This window comes from Calliphora vicina, chromosome 3 (assembly GCF_958450345.1).
Source record: "Calliphora vicina chromosome 3, idCalVici1.1, whole genome shotgun sequence".
NCBI classification, from domain to species: Eukaryota; Metazoa; Arthropoda; class Insecta; order Diptera; family Calliphoridae; genus Calliphora; species Calliphora vicina.
The window spans coordinates 119,633,904-119,652,725 of NC_088782.1; the positions used below are offsets into that span (position 1 = coordinate 119,633,904).

The 18,822-nt window shown below is 29.0% G+C and overlaps 2 protein-coding genes across 3 annotated transcripts in view; one reads left to right on the forward strand and one right to left on the reverse strand.

Moving 5' to 3' along the window:
* gogo (golden goal) overlaps window positions 1–1,725 on the forward strand; it is a 30,342-nt gene extending 28,617 nt beyond the window's left edge. The window contains exons 9-10 of the mRNA XM_065506071.1: window positions 274–670; window positions 730–1,725. Of these exons, the coding sequence (XP_065362143.1) occupies window positions 274–670; window positions 730–1,725 (1,393 nt within the window). The remainder of the gene's footprint in view (window positions 1–273; window positions 671–729) is intronic.
* Window positions 1,726–12,810: 11,085 nt separating this feature from the next.
* The window catches only part of rdgC (retinal degeneration C), a 76,976-nt gene continuing 70,964 nt past the window's right edge, over window positions 12,811–18,822 (reverse strand). For both annotated transcript variants that reach the window (XM_065504136.1, XM_065504137.1), the window contains exons 9-13: window positions 17,026–17,464; window positions 16,798–16,961; window positions 16,633–16,732; window positions 13,166–13,420; window positions 12,811–13,089 (exon numbers count right to left, since the gene is read on the reverse strand). In XM_065504136.1, the coding sequence (XP_065360208.1) occupies window positions 12,968–13,089; window positions 13,166–13,420; window positions 16,633–16,732; window positions 16,798–16,961; window positions 17,026–17,464 (1,080 nt within the window). In that variant the 3' untranslated portion in view covers window positions 12,811–12,967. The remainder of the gene's footprint in view (window positions 13,090–13,165; window positions 13,421–16,632; window positions 16,733–16,797; window positions 16,962–17,025; window positions 17,465–18,822) is intronic.

An 18,822-nucleotide genomic window follows, 5' to 3' on the forward strand; every position in this document is an offset into this window, starting at 1 on the left:
GAACAGAACTAGAACAGAACTAGAACAGAACTAGAACAGAACTAGAACTAGAACAGAGCTAGAACAGAACTAGAACAGAACTAGAACAGAACTAGAACAGAACTAGAACAGAACTAGAACAGAACTAGAACAGAACTAGAACAGAGCTAGAACAGAACTAGAACATAACTAAAACCTGAACTGGAACCTGAAAAAGAACTAGAACTAGAACTTGAACACTTTTGTAATGCTTTTACAATACGTCAATTTTCTTATATTTGTTCTCCCCTACAGTGTTGAAGAATTCGGCAGCAATGGCTCCATAGTCACTCTACGCAATGAAATCGTTTCGCCCACCACCGAATCGCTAAGTCGTTCTCCATCCACCGAAGATGTATTGTCCGGCACTGCCAATGAATCAAACTTAGACGATATAAATCCCCGCAGCTGTGGCACTTTAACAAGGAAAGACAGTGGCAAAGATACCGAAAGTATTATATCGTCCGGTATGTCCTCTATCTGTAACAGTCCACCCATGAACACCAAACGTTCGAGTAGATACTCTGAACGTTATGATGCCTCAACGCTCAAAATGACCAACTCCTATTTGGATGAGAAAACAGACTGTGAATCGATAAGATCAATAGCGCCTCGGAGGAAATCTAGATGTGCCAGTGTTAATTTGACAAATGTAAGTAGAAATTTGTGATAATTATTTATAAAAATTTTAATAATATTTTGGTTTTCCAGGGCTGCTATTCACCGGCCGCTAGTATAATAAGCTCGGCCACAATACGCAGCACAAATCCCAAAGAAAGTAAAGAGAAACAAAATCGCAGAAAGCTGTTGGCACGTCCAGGCTCTGAGTTTTCTTTGGGCAATCAAGAAGATTTTGAACTAGATTATTATGATTATAATGTGACCAATGCAGGTTCGGTGCCCGGCTCCTATTTGGGCATGGACCCTGCGTATTTGGTGTGGATACCACCCTTCGATGATATACCCGATTCACCTGAACGAGAAGATGAAGATAAAACTCCCGAACCGGATGAGACCCAGCCTTTGTATGAGGAAATCAAAATGCCTAAATATGGTCACTATTTGTCGCCTCACAGCAATACCGATTCCAGCAATAACACCACCAATACCAGTCCTACTTCTGAGGAAATCTCACCACTCAGCAGTAACTTTCAGTCGAAAGCAACCACCCCTAGTGAGACAGATTTGAAAAATTGTCTCATTCGTAAAGCCATATCGTCCAATTCCAATCAGTCGTCCAAACAGTCGACACCATATCTAACGCGTAAACAGCGCAAACAACAAAAACAACAATCCAAATCAACCTTATCACTGGGTAATCAAAACGAAAACATACCTCTAAATGACTTGAATGTAACAAGATCGGCTCGCAATTTGTTGCAAACACAAGAGCAACGTGAGTCCTTTAGGGCATCAGCTACCATTTTAGAAACTGATTCCATGAATGGTTCTTACATAGAAAAGGAAACCTCTGTGGTTAAATCACCAAGTGACTTGCAAAATTATTTATCAATCGATGATATACAATTTGCCGATGAGAGCGAAAGTGATCATGATGCTTCGTTGGCGGCCTTAAAGCCTGAAGAGCGTAGAATGTCAGAGAAAGAAGTTTTAACGGAGGAGTGCAAACTGCTGAGAGATATGAAGAGAGTGAGTACGGTGGTGGCACAAAACAGATCACAAACGGTGAAGAGAACGCAGGTGTAAAGATTTTAATATACCAAAAATCATTATTAAAAAAAAAACTTTCTGAGAAAGTTTTTTTTTCCCAAAAAAGTTGCAAAAGAGGCGAGGCTATAAAGATATTTTAGTTATTAAGCGATATTATTGGATAACAATTAATATTTAAAACAAAATATATTTAAAACAGAAATGTATATAAAGAAAATTTAAGAAAACAATACAGAACTTAGTTAAATTAAGATTTAAAAAGAGTATGTGAAAGTCCTGTTTAGATTTTCTATGTAGTAGAGTTTTGGTTTTATTAATTGAGTTTAAAGTTTTGTATAATTTTAGAAAAAAAGAAAAAAATATATAGTAAAATTAAAAACTCTGTACCTCCTTTAAGCAACTAAACTATTTGTAACACTTTAATCTTTTCTATTTTATACATTCTTTTAGACCTTTAACTTTTAAGAAGAATATCAAAAATTTATTTAAGAAAATTATAATAGAAGACTTTATTTGTGTAAACTCTTTACGCTTATTTCTTAAACCCTCCAAATGATTTCATTTTTTTAAATTTTCTTTCTTTTTAATTCAAAATTCAAAATTAGTTAAAATGAAATTTTAGCGGCCTTGTGATTTATGTTTTTTTTTGTTTAAGTTATTTTTGTTTAATGTTTATTTTCTAAAAACAATTTCTAGTCAATTTTACTTTAAAATTCTTTTTGGTTTTAAAGTTAAAAATAAAATAAAGATTTTGCCTAATATTTAAGGATTTTAATAATAAGTTTATTTATTAACAAGAAATGGCAATATTTATTTAATTTTAAGCTACTTATTTCAATAGTTTATAATAATTTTTTAATTTTCTTTTTGTTTTGATAAGAATATTTTAAATGCCCTTAATAATAATCTTTTGTTTTGCTTTCTTTAATTAAATAGTCTACTTTAAGGTTTGCTTTGTTTTAAATTAATCCCAAAAGTATGCTAGATAATTTGTTTTAATCCTTTTGTTGGATTATTATAAGGGTGAAAGAAATATTTATAAAATTTAAGCAACATATAATATGATTAAAAAACTAAGTCTAATGAATTGTAAATGTTTAAATATTTATTAAATTTAGTTGTAAATAACAAACAGTATAAAAGAAAAATTATACAAAACCCAAAAAAATTCATATAAAAAAAAGAAAATTTAATAAAACGATATTACTGAATTAGTATTAAAAGGAAAACGGCCAGGTGTTTTATTTTTTCTCTAAAAGAAATCAGAATTCTTAAAATTCTGCTTAAATAAAAGTAAAAACAAGTAAGAGAGATATAAGATTCGGCTGTGCCGAATCTTATATACCCTTCGCCAAATTATACTTAAAAATATTTTTTTTTAAATACTTTTATTTAACAAAATTAAATTTTTTTAATTTTTTTTAAATTGTTTTAAATTTTTGGAAAAAATTTTTTTTTCCAAATTGTTTTTAAATTTTTTTTAAAAAAATTTTTTTTTCAAATTTTTTTTTAATTTTTAAAAAAAAAAATTTTCGAAAAATAATTTATGAAAAAAAAAAAATTTTTGTTAAAAAAAAATTCGGGTTAAAAAATATTTTTCCCTATTTTGAGCCATTGTAGATCCAACTTACTATAGCCTTAATTATATTGTTGCAATGGACTTTGAAATATCTATCATTAGATATCCATATTGTCTATATTAATGACTTAGTAATACAGAAATAGATCAAAAATATGTCCCGGTTTTTATACCTTTGCCACTCATGGCGGAAGGAGAGTTTTGCTCTAAAAACATTTATTTTCTGATTCCAAAACATAAACAACGATCCCAGCCATAAATGCTGATAATTTTAATAATAGCATACAAAATTTGTTGTCGACATTTAGGCGGCAATAAATTAGCACAGACAAAAATCACATAACAGTGGTGCTTTTTATAAAAAATATTTTTTTAAATTTTAAAAAATCGATCGTATCAAAAAATGGATTTCATTTTCGGATTCAGCGGCTGGCAAAACAGATTAATAGGTGTTTTCGGCCCGATTTAAGCACTATTTAAGGAGAAAAATGCAAAAAACATAAATTTTCGGAAAAATTGTCAAATTTATTTTCAGTTTTTATAAACAAAACATGATACCAAAAATGTTTTGCCCGTGCTAATTTATTACCGCCTAACTACCGGCAACACATTTTTTGTTTCATGTTTTGTTTATAAAAACAGAAAATAAATTTTACCATTTTTCCTAAAATTTATGTTTTTTGCATTTTTCTCTTTAAATAGTGCTTAAATCGGGCCGAAAACACCTATTAATCCGTTTTGCCACCCGCTGAATCCGAAAATGACATCCATTTTTTGATTCGATGGATTTTTTAAAATTTGAAAAAATATTTTTTATAAAAAGCACCACTGTTATGTGATTTGTGTCTGTGCTAATTTATTACCTCCTAACTACCGGCAATACATTTTTTGTGTCATGTTTTCTTTATAAAACTAAAAAAAATATTTTACCATTTTTCCCAAAATTTATGTTTTTTGCATTTTTCTCCTTAAATAGTGCTGAAATCGGGCCGAAAACACCTATTAATCTGTTTTACCACCCGCTGAATCCGAAAATGACATCCATTTTTTGATACGACCGATTTTTTTAAATTTGAAAAAAGATTTTTTATAAAAAGCACCACTGTTATGTGATTTGTGTCATTGCTATTTTAATAGCGCCTAAATACCGGCAACACATTTTTTGTTTCATGTTTTGTTTATAAAAACTGAAAATAAATTTGACCATTTTTCCCAAAATTTATGTTTTTTGCATTTTTCTCCTTAAATAGAGCTTAAATCGGGCCGAAAACACCTATTAATCTGTTTTGCCACCCGCTGAATCCGAAAATGACATCCATTTTTTCATTCGATAGATTTTTTAAAAATTAAAAAAATATTTTTTATAAAACGCACCACTGTTATGTGCTTTGTGTCATTGCTAATTTATTACCGCCTAATTACCGGCAATACATTTTTGGTGTCATGATTTGTTTATAAAAACTGAAAATAAATTTTACCATTTTTCTTAAAATTTATGTTTTTTGCATTTTTCTCCTTAAATAGTTCTTAAATCGGGCCGAAAACACCTATCAATCTGTTTTGCCACCCGCTGAATCCGAAAATGAAATCCATTTTTTGATCCGATTGATTTTTTAAAATTAAAAAAAATATTTTTTATAAAACGCACCACTGTTATGTGATTTGTGTCATTGCTATTTTAATAGCGCCTAAATACCGGCAATACATTTTTGGTGTCATGATTTGTTTATAAAAACTGAAAATAAATTTTACCATTTTTCTTAAAATTTATGTTTTTTGCATTTTTCACCTTAAATAGTGCTTAAATCGGGCCGAAAACACCTATTAATCTGTTTTGCCACCCGCTGAATCCGAAAATGACATCCATTTTTTGATCCGATTGATTTTTTAAAATTTAAAAAAATATTTTTTATAAAAATCACCACTGTTATGTGATTTGTGTCATTGCTATTTTAATAGCGCCTAACTACCGGCAACACATTTTTTGTTTCATGTTTTGTTTATAAAAACTGAAAATAAATTTTACCATTTTTCCTAAAATTTATGTTTTTTGCATTTTTCTCCTTAAATAGTGCTTAAATCGGGCCGAAAACACCTATTGATCTGTTTTGCCACCCGCTGAATCTGAAAATGAAATCCATTTTTCGATACGATCGATTTTTTAAAATTTAAAAAAATATTTTTTATAAAAAGCACCACTGTTATGTGATTTTTGTCAACACATTTTTTTTTCATGTTTTGTTTATAAAAACTGAAAATAAATTTGACCATTTTTCCTAAAATTTAGGTTTTTTGCATTTTTCTCCTTAAATAGTGCTTAAATCGGGCCGAAAACACCTATTAACCTGTTTTGCCACCCGCTGAATCCGAAAATGACATCCATTTTTCGATACGATCGATTTTTTAAAATTTAAAAAAATATTTTTTTATAAAAAGCACCACTGTTATGTGATTTGTGTCATTGCTATTTTAATACCGCCTAAATACCGGCAATAAATTTTTTGTGTCATGTTTTGTTTAAAAACTAAAAAAAATATTTTACCATTTTTCCCAAAATGTATGTTTTTTGCATTTTTCTCCTTAAATAGCGCTTAAATCGGGCCGAAAACACCTATTAATCTGTTTTGCCACCCGCTGAATCCGAAAATGACATCCATTTTTTGATTCGATTGAGTTTTTAAAATTTAAAAAAATATTTTTTATAAAAAGCACCACTGTTATGTGATTTGTGTCATTGCTATTTTAATAGCGCCTAACTATCGGCAATACATTTTTGGTGTCATGATTTGTTTATAAAAACTGAAAATAAATTTTACCATTTTTCCCAAAATTTATGTTTTTTGCATTTTTCTCCTTAAATAGTACTTAAATCGGGCCGAAAACGCCTATTAATCTGTTTTGCCACCCGCTGAATCCGAAAATGAAATCCATTTTTCGATACGATCGATTTTTTAAAATTTAAAAAATATTTTTTTATAAAAAGCACCACTGTTATGTGATTTGTGTCATTGCTATTTTAATAGCGCCTAACTACCGGCAATACATTTTTGGTGTCATGTTTTGTTTATAAAACTAAAAAAATATTTTACCATTTTTCCCAAAATTTATGTTTTTTGCATTTTTCTCCTTAAATAGCGCTTAAATCGGGCCGAAAACACCTATTAATCTGTTTTGCCACCCGCTGAATCCGAAAATGACATCAATTTTTCGATACGATCGATTTTTTAAAAATTAAAAAAATATTTTTTATAAAACGCACCACTGTATCTGATTTTTGCCCGTGCTAATTTATTACCGCCTAACTACCGGCAATACATTTTTTGTTTCATGTTATGTATATAAAAACTGAAAATAAATTTGACCATTTTTCCCAAAATTTATGTTTTTTGCATTTTTCTCCTTAAATAGTGCTTAAATCGGGCCGAAAACACCTATTAATCTGTTTTGCCACCTGCTGAATCCGAAAATGACATCCATTTTTCGATACGATCGATTTTTTAAAATTTAAAAAAATATTTTTTTATAAAAAGCACCACTGTTATGTGATTTGTGTCATTGCTATTTTAATAGCGCCTAACTACCGGCAATACATTTTTTGTTTCATGTTTTGTTTATAAAAACTGAAAATAAATTTTACCATTTTTCCCAAAAATTTATGTTTTTTGCATTTTTCTCCTTAAATAGTGCTTAAATCGGGCCGAAAACACTTATTAATCTGTTTTGCCACCCGCTGAATCCGAAAATGACATCCATTTTTTGATTCGACCGATTTTTTAAAATGTAAAAAAATATTTTTGAAAAATTGCACCACTGTTATGTGATTTTTGCCTGTGCTAATTTATTACCGCCTAACTACCGGCAATACATTTTTGATGTCATGTTTTGTTTACAAAAACTGAAAATAAATTTGACCATTTTTCCTAAAATTTAGGTTTTTTGCATTTTTCTCCTTAAATATCGCTTAAATCGGGCCGAAAACACCTATTAATCTGTTTTGCCACCCGCTGAATCCGAAAATGACATCAATTTTTCGATACGATCGATTTTTTAAAATTTAAAAAAATATTTTTTATAAAAAGCACCACTGTTATATGATTTGTGTCTGTGCTAATTTATTGCCGCCTAAATGTCGGCAACATATTTTGTATGCTATTATTGTATAGGCATTAAAATTATCACCATTTATGGCTGGGATCGTTGTTTATGTTTCGTAATCGAAAAATAAATGTTTTTTAGAGCAAAACTATTTATTTTTACTTTTATTTAAGCAGAATTTTAAGAACTTTTTGTATTTTTATACCCTTCACCATGAGTGGCAATGGCATACATATATAAGTTTGTCGTTCCGCTTTTAATTTCTACATTTTTCATTTGCGACCTCACAAAGTATATATATTCTGGATCGTTATAGATAGATAAGTCGATATAGCCATGTTCATCCGTGTGTTGAAATCAACTTTCCGTAGCCCCCAAATAACTTACAAACATGATTGATATATCAATATATCGGGAATTCTTCCTGCTAGGTTGCTAGATTTTTGGCCTATTTTTTATCTATATCTGGATTACTAAATCATTAATATAGGCAATATGGATATCTAATGATAGATATTTTAAAGTCCATTGCAACAATGTATATAAGGCTAAAGTAATTTCGACCTACAATGGATCAAAATCGGGAAAATTATTTGTTAATCCGAATTTTATATTTTAACAAAGAAATTTTTTTTTTGTTATTGCCACTCATGGTGAAGTGTATAATAAATAAAGATGTCATTGAATTGGGTAACTCGGTTTGTGTGTTGCCTGTGATGGTTGTGGTCTTTGCTGTTAAGAAAATATTATATTTTGTATTTAGTGATGGTTGTTGTCTTTGGTGTTCCTGTGTAAACTGTTATAATAATATTTTTGGGTAACACTATATATTTTAATAATTGTAATGGTAGCAGCCACTGCTAATCATAATATAATAAACAAATATTATTTTGTTTTGCAACTTGGCAGCAGCTTTGAACTATTATTCTGTTTGGTAACTTTTCAAAACAGTAGAAAACTAACGAATGAAGTGAACCAGTGAATAATTAGGGGTCAAAGGGACGACGGTAAGGAAGCTGTTTAATAGGGCAAATGTCACGAGACATTATGTATGCTACAGTAGTTATAAAAGTGATCTGAACGGGCGACAAATTTCTTCATAAATTCTAAAAACTCACCTTTTAAGAGTATAATAATATTGAATTCCCAAAAAAATATTTAAAAATTCCCTGGAATTTTAAGGGGAAATCCTTATTAATATTAATTCTATATTGAAATTTCCTAATTATAAGTTTTTTTAAAAAGCATTTCTTCAGAGAATTCCCAAAAAATTTTCAAAAATCCCCAGGAATTTTAAGGGGAAATCCTAGTTGTGGAATTATTAAAATTAATTCTATATTAAAATTGTTTATGTATAATTTTGTTTAAATAGCATATTTTGAATTCCCAAAATTTGTTGCCAAAATCCCCTGTAATGTAACAAAATTTTTAAAAATGAAAATTTTTTCATGAAATATTTGAAAATTTTAATTTAAAGTTTCAGAGAATAATAATAAGTAAAAAAAATTGAATTCCCAAAAATTTTCAAAAATCCCCTGGAATTTTAAGGGGAAATTTTAATTGTGGAATTATTAAAATTAATTCTATATTAAAATTTCCTATGTATAAATTTGTTTAAACAGCATATTTTGAATTCCCAAAATGTGTTGCCAAAATTCCCTGTAATGGAACAAAATTTTTAAAAATGAAAATTTGTTCATGAATTATTTGAAAATTTTAACTTAAAAGTTTCAGAGAATAATAATAAGTAAAAAAAATTGAATTCCCAAAAATTTTTCAAAAATCCCCTGGAATTTTAAGGGGAAATCCTAGTTGTGGAATTATTAAAATTAATTCTATATTAAAATGTCCTATGTATAAATTTGTTTAAACAGCATATTTTGAATTCCCAAAATCTGTTGCCAAAATCCTCGGTAATGTAACAAAATTTTTAAAAATGAAAATTTTTTCATGAAATATTTGAAAATTTTAATTTAAAGTTTCAGAGAATAATAAAGAGTAAAAAAATTGAATTCCCAAAAAATTTTCAAAAATCCCCAGGAATTTTAAGGGGAAATCCTAGTTGTGGAATTATTAAAATTAATTCTATATTAAAATGTCCTATGTGTAAATTTGTTTAAATAGCATATTTTGAATTCCCAAAATGTGTTGCCAAAATCCCCTGTAATGTAACAAAATTTTTAAAAATTAAAATTTTTTCATGAAATATTTGAAAATTTTAATTTAAAGTTTCAGAGAATAATAATAAGTAAAAAAATAGAATTCCCAAAAATTTTTCAAAAATCCCCTGGAATTTTAAGGGGAAATTTTAATTGTGGAATTATTAAAATTAATTCTATATTAAAATTTCCTATGTAATTTCCTTGTTTGAAAAATATATTTTGAATTCCCAAAATGTGTTGCCAAAATCCCCTGTAATGTAAAATTTTTTTTAAAAATTAAAATTTTTTCCTGTTTTCTTTGAACATTTTAACTCAATTGTTCAGAGAATAATAATTAGTAAAAAAAATTGAATTCCCAAAAATTTTTCAAAAATCCCCTGGAATTTTAAGGGGAAATCCTAATATAGGAATTATTAATATTAATTCTGTGTTATATTCTTCTATTTATAAGTTTTTTTAAACAGCATATTTTGAATTCCCAAAATGTGTTGCCAAAATCCCCTGTAATGGAACAAAATTTTTAAAAATTAATTTTTTTTCATGATTTCTTTGAACATTTTATCTCAACTGTTTCGGAGAATAATAATAAGTAAAAAAAATTTAATTCCCAAAAATTTTTCAAAAATCCCCTGGAATTTTAAGGGGAAATCCTAATATAGGAATTATTAATATTAATTCTGGGTTATATTCTTCTATTTATAAGTTTTTTTAAACAGCATATTTTGAATTCCCAAAATGTGTTGCCAAAATCCCCTGTAATGTAACAAAATTTTTAAAAATTAAAATTTTTTCATGAATTACTTGATAATTTTAACTCAACTGTTTCGGAGAAAAAATTTTCAAAAATCTCCTAGAATTTTAAGGGGAAATCTTAGTATTGGAATTATTAAAATTAATTAAAATCCTAGTTGTGGAATTATTAAAATTAATTCTATATTAAAATTTCCTATTTATAAGTTTGTTTAAACAGCATATTTTGAATTCCCAAAATGTGTTGGCAAAATCCCCTGTAATGTAAAAATTTCTATAAAATTTTAAATTCCCAAAAAAATTTTAAAAATTCCCTAAAATTTTCAAAAGGGATTTATTAATATTAATTCTATAATTCTGAAAGGTTATGTTGAGTAGATAATTTTTGTAGAATAAACCTATAGTCCAGCTGGTTGGAGTTTTTCTTTTACAGTGAATCAAAGTTTTAATTTTTTTGTGCGAAGGGAGCATTATATTAAATGAAAAAAAAAGAAATGGAAGTTAATGTCTGAGAGAATTCTTATTGTCAGAGTTATATTATGAAATTTTATGAGCATCATTTTTGTGGAAGATCGTAACTCTCTAGCTCCTCGCTTTAGGGCTCAAAGTTGCCCTTTTTCGAGAAAATTAAAAAAAGTCCTTTCGAAAAGGACATTTAAGGATTGAAATATTCCACAAAAATTTTTGGGAGGAAATTTTAGTGGGGGTCATCAAAGTTACCAAAGCTGTAAATAACACTGTAAAAAACTTATACAAAAAAATTACAATGTAATTTGTGAAGAATTTTTAATTTTCAAAAAAGAAAAAATTAAAAAAATCCTTAATAATTTAAAGGGACAAGTAAGGAAATTGTGTTTCAAATAATATTAACTATATGATAAGTTATGTGAGATGCTATTTAATTGTTTTTAAAAGAACATTATTTAAATTCCCCTTTATTTGCCCAAAATCCCTTGTAATATTTAAATTTTGAAATAATTTTTTTTTTATAATTTTTAAGAACAAACATTTATTAAATTTATTTTTTTTTTGCTTTTGTTTTTGTTTTATATATAATTAGTTATTTTTTTTTGGTTTTGGCTTAGAAACAAAATAAAGTTTTATAAAATTTAAACAGCCATCAAAAAGAGATAAATTTATTTTTGTTTTTAAATTAATACAGCTTAATTTTAAAAAATATATTTTAGTTTTTTGTTATTAATAGTTATACATATAAATATAAATTTAGTTAGGGAATGTTTTTTATAGAATTTCGAATTTTTCCAAAAAGATTTTTTTCAAAAGGAGTTAGAGAGAGGGAGAGAGAGAGGGTGCAGTTAATAGCAAAAATGTTGGTTAAAAAATATATTTCAATACAGTTTATTATTTAGGTAATAAAAGTGCCTTGATTTTTGTAAATTTCTTTAAAATATGAAATAGTTTTTTCCTCAAAATTATTTTAGTTTTGTTTTTAGCAAGAATTTTGTAAGATATTTAAAAAGGCTTTCAAAAAATTTCATTTATTTCAAATAAATTCTATCAAATCTGTGAAAAAGTAAAGATTTTGCTTAAATTTTTATGCTCAATGAATAATAAATTTATTAACGAAATTCTTAAGCTGCCTTATTTCCATTTATCGAAAAGAAAATTTATAAAATTTTTTTGTTTTATTGGAGTATTTTTGTGTGGTTTTTCTTGATTTAGCATTTCTGCTTATTTTTATTTAAACTGAGTCCAATTGACTCTAGAATTTTTAAGTATTTTTGTTAACATTTATTTTGTTGGTTTTTATATTTTGCTATTTTCTTAATATAGTTAGTTTTCTAAGAGATTTGTTCCCATATTTTTGGTTTTTTAGTTTTTTGAAACGTTTTTGTTTTTATTTTTATTTAAAACTTTATTTTTAAATATGAAATTAAAAGCTAGTTAACACTTGAGCAGGTCTTGAGTTTATACAAGAGAGAGAGAGAGAGCAATCTCCTTTACTCTCTCTTCAACAAACTCAAGACTTGCTTAAGTAAATTTGCCAAGTAAGAAAGAACCTTCATTAATTTAAGAAATTTATTTAATAATTGCATAGTTTTCATAAATTAATTGAATAATTATTTTATTTAAATCAATATCAAATAGCTTTTAATTAATATTTTTTTATTTTTAATTCAATAATTTCAATTTATATTTAGATTAATCCATAATTAGTAAAAATATTTTACAATTTTTTTTTTATTTTAAAAAATTTCAATTCAAAATTTCTTTTTGCATAAATCTTAACTTAATGAGAACAACAACTTATAAATGCCTTAGTTTTTTTTTCTATTTAATTAAATTTAAGACAAAATTTTCTAATTGATTTTTTTTAATAAATTTTAATTTTTATTAAAAAAAAGTAGAAAGAAACTTAACTAATTTGGCTTGTTTTTAATAGCATTAAGCGTTTTTAAGTAAAATGGTTTATTAATTTCTTAAGTTTAACTAAAATTTAATTAATTACAAACATTTTTCTCTAACTAAATATTTAACTAATAAAAAAAAACAAAATGGACGGCAAGAGTCAAATGAGTTTTTCAAAATTATACAACTTCGTTGTGTATTTCAAAGAATAAATAAAAAGAAAACTAAAAACAAACAAAAAATATTAAAATTCTTTTTAAACAACAGATTCTTAAAGCCTATTTTAAAGAGTTTTATTTTAAATTTTTTCCAATTTTGCCTTTTAACGCTTAAGTGTATTTGTTTCACTGTCATTTGGATCTTCATCATTATCACCATCTTCCTCTACCGCCGGCAAATGCTTTTTCAACTTGGCCTCCTCCAAAGCCACTGAAGTTGTGTGTTCTATTTAAATTAAAAAAAAATTACAAATTTAAATTTATTATTATTATTATTATTATCTTTATAATAATAATTTTACTTCTATCATTCTTTTCAGTTTTTCCCTCTCCATCTGACGATCCACCGCCCTCTTGCTGGCCTTTCTTGCCCGTGGTATTTTTGGCCTGTTCACAAAGACGAAAGGCTTCCAGGAATTCATTGAGATCTACCAGACCATCTTTGTTCAAGTCCATCATGCGACACATGTCCAGCAATTGTTCACGGGTATTTGTGCCAGGCAAGTGTTTTTCGAGCAGCTCACAGGCATCGCTGAATTCGCTCAAAGAAATGTAGCCTAAAACGGAAAAACAAAAAAACGAAATTATTTAAAAATATTTATAGAGCTAGAACTGAACAAGAATCGAACTATAAACAAAATGAATTCGATTAAGTAATAGCTTCGGCTGTGCCGAATCTATTTTTGGCCTGTTCAACAAATTATACTTAAAATAATTTTTTTTTTAAATATTTTTATTTAAACAAAATTTTAAATTAAAAAAAAATTTTTTTTCTAAAATTTTTTTTAAAAAAAGTTTTTTCCACTTTTTTAAAATTTTTTTTATTTTTAAAATTTTTTTTTTCTAAAAAGTATTTATAGAACCTGAACTAGTTCAGTTCTAGAACCTGAACTAGAACTGAACTAGAACTGAACTAGAACTGAACTAGAACTGAACTAGAAGCTGAACTAGAACCTGAACTAGTACCTGAACTAGTACCTGAACTAGAACCTGAACTAGAACCTGAACTAGTTTAGTTCTAGTTCAGGTTCTAGTTCAGGCTCTAGTTCAGGTTCTATAAATTTTTTCTAAAAGAATTTATAGAACCTGAACTAGAACTGAACTAGAACTGAACTAGAACTGAACTAGAACTGAACTAGAACTGAACTAGAACTGAACTAGAACTGAACTAGAACTGAACTAGAACTGAACTAGAACTGAACTAGAACTGAACTAGAACTGAACTAGAACTGAACTAGAACTGAACTAGAACTGAACTAGAACTGAACTAGAACTGAACTAGAACTGAACTAGAACTGAACTAGAACTGAACTAGAACTGAACTAGAACTGAACTAGAACTGAACTAGAACTGAACTAGAACTGAACTAGAACTGAACTAGAACTGAACTAGAACTGAACTAGAACTGAACTAGAACTGAACTAGAACTGAACTAGAACTGAACTAGAACTGAACTAGAACTGAACTAGAACTGAACTAGAACTGAACTAGAACTGAACTAGAACTGAACTAGAACTGAACTAGAACTGAACTAGAACTGAACTAGAACTGAACTAGAACTGAACTAGAACTGAACTAGAACTGAACTAGAACTGAACTAGAACTGAACTAGAACTGAACTAGAACTGAACTAGAACTGAACTAGAACTGAACTAGAACTGAACTAGAACTGAACTAGAACTGAACTAGAACTGAACTAGAACTGAACTAGAACTGAACTAGAACTGAACTAGAACTGAACTAGAACTGAACTAGAACTGAACTAGAACTGAACTAGAACTGAACTAGAACTGAACTAGAACTGAACTAGAACTGAACTAGAACTGAACTAGAACTGAACTAGAACTGAACTAGAACTGAACTAGAACTGAACTAGAACTGAACTAGAACTGAACTAGAACTGAACTAGAACTGAACTAGAACTGAACTAGAACTGAACTAGAACTGAACTAGAACTGAACTAGAACTGAACTAGAACTGAACTAGAACTGAACTAGAACTGAACTAGAACTGAACTAGAACTGAACTAGAACTGAACTAGAACTGAACTAGAACTGAACTAGAACTGAACTAGAACTGAACTAGAACTGAACTAGAACTGAACTAGAACTGAACTAGAACTGAACTAGAACTGAACTAGAACTGAACTAGAACTGAACTAGAACTGAACTAGAACTGAACTAGAACTGAACTAGAACTGAACTAGAACTGAACTAGAACTGAACTAGAACTGAACTAGAACTGAACTAGAACTGAACTAGAACTGAACTAGAACTGAACTAGAACTGAACTAGAACTGAACTAGAACTGAACTAGAACTGAACTAGAACTGAACTAGAACTGAACTAGAACTGAACTAGAACTGAACTAGAACTGAACTAGAACTGAACTAGAACTGAACTAGAACTGAACTAGAACTGAACTAGAACTGAACTAGAACTGAACTAGAACTGAACTAGAACTGAACTAGAACTGAACTAGAACTGAACTAGAACTGAACTAGAACTGAACTAGAACTGAACTAGAACTGAACTAGAACTGAACTAGAACTGAACTAGAACTGAACTAGAACTGAACTAGAACTGAACTAGAACTGAACTAGAACTGAACTAGAACTGAACTAGAACTGAACTAGAACTGAACTAGAACTGAACTAGAACTGAACTAGAACTGAACTAGAACTGAACTAGAACTGAACTAGAACTGAACTAGAACTGAACTAGAACTGAACTAGAACTGAACTAGAACTGAACTAGAACTGAACTAGAACTGAACTAGAACTGAACTAGAACTGAACTAGAACTGAACTAGAACTGAACTAGAACTGAACTAGAACTGAACTAGAACTGAACTAGAACTGAACTAGAACTGAACTAGAACTGAACTAGAACTGAACTAGAACTGAACTAGAACTGAACTAGAACTGAACTAGAACTGAACTAGAACTGAACTAGAACTGAACTAGAACTGAACTAGAACTGAACTAGAACTGAACTAGAACTGAACTAGAACTGAACTAGAACTGAACTAGAACTGAACTAGAACTGAACTAGAACTGAACTAGAACTGAACTAGAACTGAACTAGAACTGAACTAGAACTGAACTAGAACTGAACTAGAACTGAACTAGAACTGAACTAGAACTGAACTAGAACTGAACTAGAACTGAACTAGAACTGAACTAGAACTGAACTAGAACTGAACTAGAACTGAACTAGAACTGAACTAGAACTGAACTAGAACTGAACTAGAACTGAACTAGAACTGAACTAGAACTGAACTAGAACTGAACTAGAACTGAACTAGAACTGAACTAGAACTGAACTAGAACTGAACTAGAACTGAACTAGAACTGAACTAGAACTGAACTAGAACTGAACTAGAACTGAACTAGAACTGAACTAGAACTGAACTAGAACTGAACTAGAACTGAACTAGAACTGAACTAGAACTGAACTAGAACTGAACTAGAACTGAACTAGAACTGAACTAGAACTGAACTAGAACTGAACTAGAACTGAACTAGAACTGAACTAGAACTGAACTAGAACTGAACTAGAACTGAACTAGAACTGAACTAGAACTGAACTAGAACTGAACTAGAACTGAACTAGAACTGAACTAGAACTGAACTAGAACTGAACTAGAACTGAACTAGAACTGAACTAGAACTGAACTAGAACCTGAACTAGATCCTTAACTACAACCTGAACTAGAACCTGAACTAGAACAGAAGCAAAAGAGAACCTACTTGTTTTTTAAAACATACCCGACTGATCTGAATCCAATATATGGAATATGGCCTCCAAGCTGCTGACATTTTTATATAAAGAATCCGCCACACTGGTTTCCTGCTCCTGTGCCTCAATCTGTAATAAATTAACACACAAAATTAGTAAATAATTTATATTTTATAAAAACATTAAATACTTACAATAGTATCTGTATCCAATAGCTCCAAGGTGGTTAAATAATTAACCTCATTAGCGGGGCAATCATCGCTAGAAGGAGCCAGACGAGGACGCAATAAACGCCAAGGTAAACCCAAATTGGTGGCCTTTTCCATGGCCTCACACCATTTGGAAATGGTAATTTTACCTAAAACAGAAAGAAATTTAATAGGAATTCAAATTAATTTAAATGTTTTCTAGCTTTAACAAACCTTTATTTTTGGTATCATGCTTTTTAAATTCCGCCTCCAATTCATTGCGTCTAGCCCTTAATCTAGCTCCCAATTCCCTAATAGCCGAACTCTCTACTATACCCACTCTTTGGCGGAATGTTAATTGACGTGTCTTCGAGGCAGCCGATATATATTGCACAAAGTGAGGCTCTAAATGAGGATTTAACTTAATATAGGCGCCACGATTTGAACCAATGGCATAGTAATTGGAAGCTGAAAATATGGTGATGACTTTCTCGTCATGAGTGAATTCATAGCCATCCACTTTGCATTCATGCGAACGCACCAAGTAGTCGAGTTTGTGTTGTTCGAGAAAGTTTTTGGTGATATCGGGACCAAAGTAGGTGCCAGCACCGCGAAGACTATTGGGCAGACAGCCCTCATTGTGCTGGGGATCACTCCACATGATGTCGAAGAGCTGGAAAGGAGAAAAAGGGAGTTTATATTATAAAGAATTCAATTGATTTAATCAATTATTTAAAAGGTCATTAATTAAATTTGTTTAAACTTGGAAAATTTCCTATTTAATTAAATACATTACACATTAAATTACATTATGATTTATTTAGTTTTTTTGTTATTTAATAAATCATCCAATTAACTTTTTTTCCGTTTTCTGTAAAACACATTTTGTTCAACCAATTACTATTTGTCATTTGTATTAAAAAGTAATTAAAATTTGTTTTGTTAAGTGTGTGTAGAGATGTGTGATCACAACACAACATTTATGTATTAAATATTTATTTGAAAACATTCCTGTTTGTTGTTTGCAACTTTCAAATACAAACAACAACAAAAAGTTCTTGAACTCTCACAATATGTCAGTTTATATAGAGACGTGTGGTGCACCACGTCGTATGAATGACATGAATAAATTACACGGAAATTAAATCACGTATACGCAGTGTGGTTTTTCTGTATTTTTATCCTCTATTCGCGTACGTTTATTATTCTGTTTTTCCCGTTTCTTTACATTATTTTTTGCAGTAAAATGCTTACAATTTGAAAACAAAAAGCCTGAAAACATAACGAGATCACTAGCTGTTGTTCCCATTCACCTTTCGATTATAAAGTTTTGTAATGGAAATGATGATGGCAGACGTTGTTCTTTAAATATTTTGTTGTCATCAGTAATATTCCTTTGGCAGCCATGATATTTTTATTGTAGCTGCTTAAATAAATGCCAAAGAGGGTGAGGTTGAGTACAACTATTGAAAGCCTGTGGTGGCGTTACAGAATTGAAGCTGACGCTTGAAAGTGTATGAATTTCAGACACGCAATCAAATTATAATTACAACTTTAATTTTTATTTTATCATGTTGTTGTGTTTTTGTTATTCTATTCTGTTTTTATTAGTTTTATTTACTAAAATGTCAATTTTATTCACCTCAATTATTTTGTAATGTTTTTTTTGGGGGAAATGGTAAATTTTGTTAAGTATGATTATAAAAAGGAAGTAGATTTAAGTTTATTAATGTAAAGCTAAGCAACGTAATTATATGATACAGAGGGATGAGTTCAAAAACACTATAAAACAGTTTTAGAAACAGAACTAGAACTGAAGTCTGGACTGTTTTCTATAGAAAATTGTCTTGTAAAGACTGTTTTCTATAGAAAATTGTCTTGTAAAGACTGTTTTCTATAGAAAATTGTCTTGTAAAGACTGTTTTCTATAGAAAATTGTCTTGTAAAGACTGTTTTCTATAGAAAATTGTCTTGTAAAGACTGTTTTCTATAGAAAATTGTCTTGTAAAGACTGTTTTCTATAGAAAATTG